The sequence below is a fragment of the Tyto alba genome, unplaced genomic scaffold (assembly GCF_018691265.1).
Source record: "Tyto alba isolate M040663 unplaced genomic scaffold, T.alba_DEE_v4.0 Super-Scaffold_11, whole genome shotgun sequence".
In the NCBI taxonomy this organism is placed as follows: Eukaryota; Metazoa; Chordata; class Aves; order Strigiformes; family Tytonidae; genus Tyto; species Tyto alba.
The window spans coordinates 1699152-1710000 of record NW_024881273.1 but is presented as its reverse complement, the minus strand read 5'-3'; the positions used below and the strand labels follow the sequence as shown (position 1 = coordinate 1710000).

At 37.0% G+C, this 10849-nt stretch overlaps 1 protein-coding gene across 5 annotated transcripts in view; it reads right to left on the bottom strand.

Annotated features, from left to right (window-relative positions):
* The window catches only part of DENND1A (DENN domain containing 1A), a 215703-nt gene that overhangs the window by 178091 nt on the left and 26763 nt on the right, over positions 1-10849 (bottom strand). For all 5 annotated transcript variants that reach the window (XM_042786413.1, XM_032982592.2, XM_042786414.1 and 2 more), the window contains exon 3: positions 300-343. In XM_042786413.1, coding sequence (XP_042642347.1) covers positions 300-343 — 44 coding nt within the window. The remainder of the gene's footprint in view (positions 1-299; positions 344-10849) is intronic.

Sequence of the window (10849 nt, the reverse complement as noted above, 5' to 3'; positions counted from 1 at the left end):
GCCAAATGAACTGCAGGCTGTGGCACCTAAAGGCAAAAAGTGAAATTTATTAATCAATTTTCCTTCCAGCTCTCATGTTTGCTTGTAAAAACGAGATTGTAAAACAATCTTATGAGATCCAAAATTCTTCCGTTTTCTGCTTTAAATGTAAAACTGTTTTTATCCTCCTGCTCCTAATTACAGCTTCTTTTTCTTTCTAAGAATGCATTTATCTCTTTCAGTAAAAAGAGCAGCAATAATATGTTGAACAACCCTGAAATAAATTTTGTCATGTAAAAAATTAATTACGCATTCCAAACCTGGTCACTGTAGCCCTCTGGGAATTGCCTCCGCACCTCAGGATCTGTAAATAATTGACAGATAATATTAATTGGCTTTGGATTAGTGAGCAAGCAGAGAATCACACATTAATATTTGATCAGAAGATGATAGCAACCCTGGCAGGGGATCCAAGGAGGGCAGCTGAGGCTGCTATGTTGATAAGAGCAGGGAAGGACTTTTCAAGGCTCTCCCTTTACCCTCCTCCAGAAAGACAAAAACTCTATATAAAACATACACAAAACACATGAAACCAAATATGTCTGTGTGTACACACACATACATATATGCACACACACGTATACGGAAACATGTATATTTATATATAAATGATTACATAAGAGATGTCCTGATGCTACACTGAACTTTAGGCTGTTACCTTGTGCAGTATCTTTCTGGCTGCAATTTGCCAACTAGGCTCGTCACCACAGAATGGTTACCAAATGCACTTAGATTTTGGTTTTAATCAGGTAAGTAGTTCTGCCAGCTACAGACACTGCCTCGATTAACCCCCATAGATAGTCTTCAGTGATATCAGATTACAAATCATTCAAAATTACTTTGTATCAATGTTAATGTATGCTCCCAAGAAAACAAAAGTATTTATCTGGAATTTGAGAGAGTTAATAAACATAGCCCTGGAACCTCTGTCATCGTGAAAACAAATGTTAAATGCTGCAGATTAGCAGGTGTTCAAGATTGACGCAATGTCTGTATTCCTTTGTCTGTCAGAATAAATAATATGGTAGTATTCCCTGAGAAGTTATCTTAAATTTAATTCAAAATCTTCCTAAAACAACAGAATATGATGATTGAAATTATTTATATGACAACCTGTTTAAAACAGAACTCTTCAAAGCCATTCAAAGAAATATGGCGAAAAGGCCAGATTTCTTTCTAGAAATAATTTTTTTAATTACCAAAACCAAACCATACAACAGTCACACAAGAGTTCAGATTAAAGTGTAATGCACGGAACAATCAACTGGTATCCTATGCAGTTTCTACCCTGCGGCTGCATGATGCTTGGCTCACGGGCTGCACCGTTTCCACAAATTGTGATCGTTACGGAGGGAGTGACACTGCATGCACAGCCTCTGCTGCTGAATTACCGCTGCACCGCAGCGTAGCTCAGGCTTGAGTGGAAGAGTCATTTTCATGACACATGCACCATCCACTGTTATTTCAGAATGGTCCCACCCTAGATTTCTCATTGGCAAAATTTACTTTAGTAATAAATTAGTTGATTGGTGATTCAATTGCTAGCAGATACAAACTTTTTATTAAGGTGTATTCTTTCTACATTAGAAATAGAGCAAGACTGTACTTCTGTTTATTACTACTGTAATAAACTTCCTAGCTTAACTTTTTCCAGACAAGCAAATGCTTAGTTTTAACATTTCATCATTACACAAGTACAGTTACATACACAATGCATCGAAATTTACATATGGATATGAGCAAGACCTTCTATGTTAACATGACAAAGCAGAAATAGAAAGCAAGGGATCACCTTTTATAGCCTTAGTTTGAAAATTCTTAAATCTAATTGCAGGTAAGTGTGATAAGCTAAGTGTCCAAACATGTAAATAAAAGCGATCAGCTGAACTCGCCTGAACAGTCCTTTATGCACAATTAACAGGACAATACAGTTTCATATTTCACCAAAGCAAGCACAGTATCATGGTAAAATGAAACTACGAAATATCTATTATGATGCATATTCTTAAATATTTTAAAAATTAATTATTTGAGGCTTAACTTTCAGGACTTCACAGAAAAAAAACAAACATATAAATTAAAGAAATCTGTAAACCCAAGTGCATAATACTGCTTAAGAAATCTGTAACTGTGCTTGGAATGTGACACTGACATTCCCCCTCCCCAGTCCTATCGACCCATTGCTCTCAAACTTAATATAAATACATATACACATACTGACACACACAACATTTTAGCATTTACCATTTTTTTAAGGAAATGAGGAATTAAATTGGGACATAAATCCACAGTGTCTTTGCTCTAAACACATTCCTCCATAGATCACAGTCCACATTCTCCATTCTTTAAAAATACAACAAAACAGATTAGTCATACAAAGTAATTGTGTGTGTGTGTGTGTGTGTGTGTGTGTAAGGATGTCTTCTCCCTGGGTTTTTAGCATCTTGAAAGCCTTTCTGTGTCTCAGGACCTCACCGGCACGAAGGCAGGCCTATAGGAACCTATTTCACAGTATTTCCGTAAACCCTGAAAGCTGCTGGCCAGATCAGTGTCCAGCAGACAGGGGTGTGTTGGGCACCACTTTGCAGGATACTGAGATCCGCTCACAAGCGCTGGTAGCTGAAAGTTATCATAGGCAAATAAGTACATGCTGGTGCTTTTTTGTCTCAGAAGCTGCCTTACAAACCTTTCTCATTAAAATTAAACAAAATACAACTTCAATAATAACTTAAAAATCACAGCCAAGGATTTTTTTGTTAGGCTCTTTTGGTTTTAATTTTAGCATTGTCTACATACATCAATTTTCATTCAGAGTTTTTATTTAAATATGTTCATTTTTACAGGAAGTCATGAATCTTTTTTCCTGCCTCTCAAAAATGTATGTGCCATCAAGAAATAAGAGTGAGCAGTGGCCACAAAAAATACAGCATAAAATACACAGAAAAAATGTTCCTTGTTCCATACATGTCCTTAACACAGGAAAGTCAAAATAAATCAACGTACAACAAACCGAAAGATTTCCAACATCCTCGTCCTTTGCAAGGACCACTACATCTTGTACATCAGTTGACTAGACTATACACTGAACGGGATTTGGCAAAACCTTCAATGCTGACTCATTCGCAGCCATTGTCTACGATGGAGAATGCAGTACATAATTAAAATGCAGTTATGGTGATTACTAATACAAAGTAACAAACAATAACGTCCCCACCATCACCGCTACATCAGAATCTATACCTCCATTTCTTTAATATCAATCGCCATTAATGGAGAATATTCAATTTTCAAAGTTACTGAAATGTCCTCAGTTATTTCAGAAATTATGCATTTCTGAATAGTTGTTCTTTAGGGGTAAATAACTCACTAGTGAAAAACTAGACCATAGGTTATTAAGATCTTTACAATGCACCAACAATCAGATCACCTTTATAATTAGCTTAAGACTTGCTTCTGAAATAAAACTTTGTCACGTGCCCTTGCCATGGAAAGAATTGCAATATATCGTTGCTGCAAGAGCCGCAACCCTTCGATCCTCGCCGTCCACCCCTACGGCTTCCTCTCGTCGCCCAGAGCGGCGATCCAGCCGTCTCCAGCATCGCTGGGTCAGGCTATGTGTAAATGCAGGACTCCGAAGAAGGCAGCGAGGATGGAGTGTCTTTTGCTGCTGTGGTGTGCATACCGCAAGAGGCAAGGATCCCACATTTGAAGAACCCGTCCTATCGGTCATGCAGCCTAGTTGCGCATTAACCGTGAGTAACTATTGAGAATACCTATTTCTCATTTTGTGTCTTCAGTGAGCCTGGTAACAACAGAAAACTGAAGATGGCCCGAACCCCCCCAAAACCACAGGTAACAGATCTTACTGAAATGGGTCTTTTAAGTAATTCAGTAACACAAAAGAGGGAGCTTCAAAACTGTTCCACATTGTAGCTTATTGACTGTAATAAAAATTTTACTTTGCTATTACGTAGTCTTTTCTGTATCTCTTAAATAGTACCATTCCACTTTTACCCGCCCATTGATCTGTATCCTAAAGGATAAATTACTTCTACCTCTCTAAAATTGGACAGTAAAATATACACACTGCAAGGCTCAGTAAGACAACAGGAAGAAATCTGCTGGATGCTCGCTGTGCTGCGCAGACTTCAAGGGACTCAAGTAGTTACGGTTGTTTTCAAGACGAAGCAACTGAGAACGTCTGAATCTGAGCTTTGGCCAGTTGATATCCTCACGTAGATAGCACTATTTCACTTACCAGATTAAACACTGCCATACTGACATTTAGAAAAAGATGCAACTGTGATTGGAGTCCCCACCTGAGTCAGTTCCTAAGGTTCAAGATGAATGTGTTCTGAAAGCAGTCAGTCTACAATTATACTTTCACCCAGAAGATGGATCTCTCAGTGCTATGACACATTCATAAGCTAAATTATCTTGAATATAAATAAACACTTCCTATGTCAATCAAAGGTATACATCAGAAGAAATTTAATTTCATCCACAATGCAAGATATGCATGGAATTAACTTAATTTCTCATCCACCAATTTCAATGGAAATAACAGCAGTATTTACTTAGCTGGAGGAGCAAAGCAGCTTGTGGAGTTGCACTGGGTGCCACGTGCCTGTTAAGACAGTGGGATATATAGTTTGGATACAGTCTGCTTTTGATGACACATCTCATAACAGCATCAGAATGGCTAATCCACATAACCTGGAATCCCACAGTTAAGAAAACCATCTTTAAATTATGCCTGGCTCCCACACACTTGCACGTCCTCATGTTTTTGTAAGTACTTGATATTTAACATTGCATCAGCTCCATCACTTCAGCTTTTAAATGGTCCAGGGAATATTTACTAAACATTCAGTATCTTTATTTGGAAAACACTACACAATGGAAAAAGAAACTATATCACATCTTGTTACAGCTTTCATCACTTTATCCATTCTTCATTGTTAATCTAATGTTCATTTGAAACGTGTTTTCAACTACACTTACCTACACATATATACACAATAAAATTATATTTAAATTTTATGTGGTCATTACATGAAGTTCCAGGAAGCTGAAGCACCCTCACTAAACCAAAAGGATCTATGTAAATACATACATTTAAATAATTTGCCTTCAAGACACCTGGACTCCATGAAATATAAACATCTACAAAACAAACATTACTATTACTCAGTATGGCCAGGCTCTCCATTGAAAGGATAAGCACAGGGAACCTAATAATCACAATGGACACAATATCCAAATTATCCCGAACAGGCGAAAAGGGTCATACAAACAGAGGAATACAGGAGGGTATTTCAACCAAGCATTCAGGAATGAGCTTTAATCAGCACCTCTAGCATCAGTAAAACACACTTCAGCACTCGTACGAAACACTTAGTAAAGACATGAACATAACTGACTCTCAACTCTGCCTGTAGAACTAAAGTAACCTGAAAACCTCAAACACTTTTACTAGCAGTAATTTGTTTCGCACACTGCATGCAAACAGTATTAGATGTAGCTCCATTTTATCTCCAGACAGTAAGAAAACCCTTTGCAACTCAAAACACGTTGAACACTGTTAACAGATACTTAACAGGCTTTCTGATGAAAGGATGCTCAAATATTTTTCTGCTTTAATACTCCATAGGCAAAATAAACACATATAAAATACTTTTTTTCAACTTCAGGAGAGTGGACTCTCTTTGCTGACATCAGAACAAGGGAAGAGACAGACTGAAATCCTAACCAGCCTCTTGCATAGTCACAAAGAAGTACGGAGCTTGAAGATTTCCAGTGCAGCAGTCACATATAAAGTTATAAAGCATTAAAAGCTCAGCTGAGGTCAGCAAAAGGAAACATTGCAAAACAATGAACAAACACAGTGAAAATTAACAACAGAAAGAAAAGAAGTCACACGAATTATGGAGCTCCTTCTCAAACCAAACTTTTCCCAAACCCCAAAACACGCACTCAAGTTGTGCTACAGGTTGAACTTATATGTTGAAAGTAACTTAGTATCTCCTGTTTATCTTTCATTACATCTGATTTTGTAGTTTCAGCTCACAAAAGATGCAGAGCTTCCGCCTAAAGCAAGGGCTGACAAACTTCTCTGGAAAATAACCGTATTTTAATAGCATGCTGAAATATAGCTCCAGAAATTGTACATTACAAGTGTAAAGCAGAAAGCATACATGCAATACCATTCCAAAATAAAGCCAGAATACATCACCTTGACTGCAATCTCCTATTCTTGTGCGGGCACAAGTTCAATGAAATACATATATGTCACAAATTTAAATTTAAAACTGTTGGTACTATGAAAAAAGTCAACTGAATTTTATTCCTAATGTTTACGCTCAGGTTTAAAAAGCTTCTCAGCCAATGGCATGGCATATGAATTTCCTAAGATTCACAAGCGACGTCCCTGAAGACAGAGTGGGTTCACTTACCAACCTGATGCGCATCACCGCGTGCCCTCTTCCCGGAGGATACAGCTCCATACCGAGCCGCTGCTGCCCAGGAAATCTAGGCTGGCCAAAGACCTGGAGACCCGCTAGCCCTTACTACTCTCGACTGACCCCTGCTCTAGGGAGGACCAGTTAGGAAAAACACATACCAAATAGATCACATGGTTCTTTTTGAAGCAGTTTCCTCTGCAACTGTTTGAAGAGGTGCTTTTGAGGGAAACTACTGAATCACTTCTCATATGAACAATATGTGAAATTTTTGTAACTGAACATATTTTTTATTTTGAAAAGCGGTAAGAAAAGACATTGCTATTTCTCAGGATGGAAGAGTAAAACTTTCCTGCACAGTACAGCAGCATTTTGATTCCTTGCCATGCATTTATAAAGCATCAACAAATGGGTAACACAAACCACTGATCCCACACTAGGTTTCCACAATACAGTTTTCACTGCTAACGCATTTAGTTTTTCCCTCTAATAGTAGAGATTCTACCTCACATCTATGCATATTATGTAGAGCACTGCATTGATTACTCAACCATATACACACTATTATTGTTAGTATTTGAGTAAATATGTGAATGTTTCCAAGTTCTAAAACCCATTACTCCCTCTCCCTACAGAATCTTGTTCAACAAAAAGCCAAATACAGAAGAATGCTGAAATTAGCTGTGAACTGTATAATCTCATTGTTCAATTTCATGGCATTTAAGACACTACCTTCCCCTCCTCACAAGTCTAGATGTTAATCCATGCTGTAACCTGATTTAATTTTCCAGATGACAGGATGGGAACATGCTACAATGACATATTAGTGTAACTATGCTGCTCTTTTACTCTCAACTTTTCTTACATCATAGAGTGAAGAGTTTTGCTTTTAAAAGAGGCATGCTTAATTACTTCTAAAAATAGCACAAGTCAAAGTGGTCTGTATTTGAAGTGTATGGAAATTATAAAACCAGGGAAGCTCTTCAAAAAATTATCAGAAAATACTTCCCAGAGTTAACCACACAAAACCAGAACATACTAATCTGCTTCTTCTGATAAAAGTCAGCCAATTTAATCTATGCTGGCTACAAATCATTCAGACGTACTAATCTCAAATTTAAAAATACACTGAAAATTTCTTCATTTTTCCTCCCTAACTGATTTAGCTAATTCTCTTCTTTCTAGCTGCAATCCCTCTAAAATGAAATGGAATTCCATTCAGAGCAACTTTAATTTTAGCACCCACTACACATTATAGTACTTATGCAGCACAACTAAAAAGTAATGTAAACTTCTTTCCAAACCTCTGCAAACTCCTTGATGTCCTGTATTCAGTACAGCCGAACACTTCTGCTTGCCCCTAAACTGCTGCAGACTTAGCATGCAGATAACATCTCAGAGTGGGGGAAAAGGGGGAGGAGGGAAAAAGGCAAGGGGGGGGGGCGTGGAGAAAATGTGGGAGAGAAAAAAAAACCTACGCACATACGACAGACAAGAAAACTCAGAACAAGTTCTGGCAGAAAATACATGTGGAATAAAAATTACATTTTTATGGATGTGAAGCTTTAAGACTTCAATCTTTTCTTCCTAAAGTACTCCTTATTCTAAAAGTGTACAAGTCAGAAAACAACGAAGATGTAAAAGAAAATTCTGTAAGACTGTATTTAACTGTATTTAAACTATATTTAAACAAACAACTGAACAACCTGCCAGCACCACAATGCATGTAACTGCAGTTACCCCAAAGTATCAATATGCATAGTAAGCATACATAGCAGGTTCAATATTCAAAAATTCAACCTACGTGAGAATAGTATGCAATGAAACTATTCACCTAGCAGATCACATTTCAAACAATTTCAAATCCATTTCTAGGATACAGTCTGCAACTTTGTGACAAGTTAGGCATAACTAAGTGGACACTGACCTAGGGTTCTGGTTACTGAAGTTTTTGTGAATGATGAACAATCACCAGTGGAGTGAATCAGCAAGTACTATATACATCAGCTGCTGTTCAAACAAGTCCATTGACATTAATGTCATAAAAAACAGACTTGCAAGTTTGCCTCTCTTTCTTAACAGAACATTTGGAAGTCTGCCCTGCAAGTGCCAAAAACCTCACTGGTAACATGAAAATGCTTTTCACAACAGTTTAATCTAAAAGCAGAATATAAGGTTTGCAACTCACACACAAAATGCTGTTCAGAGTTCAGTAAAATGATCCAAAAGCAGGAGACAGAGCAAAGGCAAGATAAAATATACATCATAGGAAACAGGAAGGAAGACAGAAAACCAGAACAGATTAAGCAAATCACTATGATTTCCATAATTGTTATTATATTATTAACACATCAAGAGCCAGAGGGGCAGTGAGGAACAAAACTTTCCTAGGCAGTGTTCAGTAATATCTTTTATACATATATATATTTCAAAAATCCTTCAAAAATAAAGCAGATTAAGCTACAACTTCCTCATGGATTACTTAAGGCTATATACAATTCTCAGAAATAAAGAAATATGGAGAGGTAATAGCGCTAACCATACAGGAACTGACAAAAGTTGTCAAAGTTGCCCTGAAGTTTCAGCACACCTGAGGGGGCTGGGTTCCTAACTGAGCTCCTCACAGCCGTTTTCCAGCGCATGCACTAGCCCATCCCCAGCTTTATGACCCATTCAGAGTAAACCTCAAATAGGAGACTTCCACTGCTTCTAGCATCCAAACCAACTTTCCATCTAAAGGAGCAACTGTTAAATTAATCTTACAATCCTGTTAAAAAAATAAAGTACAGTAAGTGCAAAATAGAAATAACACTCATTTATTGGGTAAGATGACAGGAAAAACATTCATTGCCTTTTACAGAAAGAGTCTACATTAGTTTCCTCTTAGCGACTCCTCATCAGCTATTTGGTGTCATGTCAAGTTGTTGAACTATCCAGCTTGCCACTTAAAAGGCATTTAGCAACCCATGGACATTCTACTACAGAAAAGTAGTAGAGTTAAGAATGCTATTTCCAGTTTCCTCTGGCACAATTACAATTTTGACAGAATCTGTTCTTTTGTTTCAATACCATTTGAAGAGCTAAAGTATCATGAAATAAACAGATGATGGAGAATTAAAAAAAAAAAAAAACCACACCAAAGCAAAACACCAAACCTAAAATAGCACTGAACTTAGCTCTGATCTAAACGTTAATGCAAGCATAACCACAAAAACTTAAGAGTCAGTTCAGTTTATATTTTATTTCAAATCTCTTCTGTAGTATGAAGTCAGTCATCTCTCTCCCAAGCAACAAGATCGCTCTTCCTTCCCACAGCATTAAGCTGTAATAGGAGCAGGTCAAGCAATGGATTGAAGAACATGCATGTGTCAGACTCAAGATCTGATAAAGGATAAGTAATAGGATATTGGAAGAGTTATGCACCAGACTAGTTAGGCCCTTTTGTAAGGTAACACACCCCACCTTCAACTGCTACTATTTAGTCTCTTGGATTCTCATATGGAATGGTGCCAGGTTTAATCAAAACTTTACCAATTCTTTTAATGAAAGTTGTGAAACAATTGTGTTGCAAGCACCAAGTGTTCAATATATGAAATACTGTTGGCTAATTACTTCTATATAAATCCTTAACTCCTTTTGTTTCATCCACACCAAGAAATCAGTTTTAAAAAAAAAAAAAAAATCAGTTGCATAACAGTAGATTAATTTCTCTCCTACTAACATTCAAAACTGTAAGAATAAGGAGATATTAGAAACCTGTCTTCAGTGATAAGAAAACTCAGAATTATTTCTTTACAAAGAAGAGCAGAAAACTTTCAGTCTAGATTAATTTTTAAACTAATGCTCTTGATATAACTAAAACGAGAACTATAAAAATGGGATGCATAGGATAGAGCTAAACCTAAAATAACAGAGATCAAAAACAGAAGACAAAACAAATACTTATTTCAAGCCCTGTTTGTTACATGTTTCTCCCATCTTCATTTGAGGTCTTCAGATCCTTTATATGCAATGGTTAATTGCTTTGGTGATACCTCAAGTCCACATTAAAGCACGGTTGATGAATCTTTTGAGTTTGCTTTACTATGCACTTAAGGGGATATTTCTCTTCATAACCATCTGTTCTTCAACCAACCCAGAAATTTAGTATTACCGGAAATCTAAGCCAAACTCCAGGAGCCCTGCAAGGAGTAAATTTTGAATGGATTATGTTTTTAATTCTTTTTTGCCCCTGTAATTTTAGTCAACAAATTATACAGCAGTAGAATTTGTAAAAAATACAATTAGGTAACATCCTACTTTAACGTTCAAGAAGTCCACAAAGCCTGGCTTACAAAATTAAATATGAA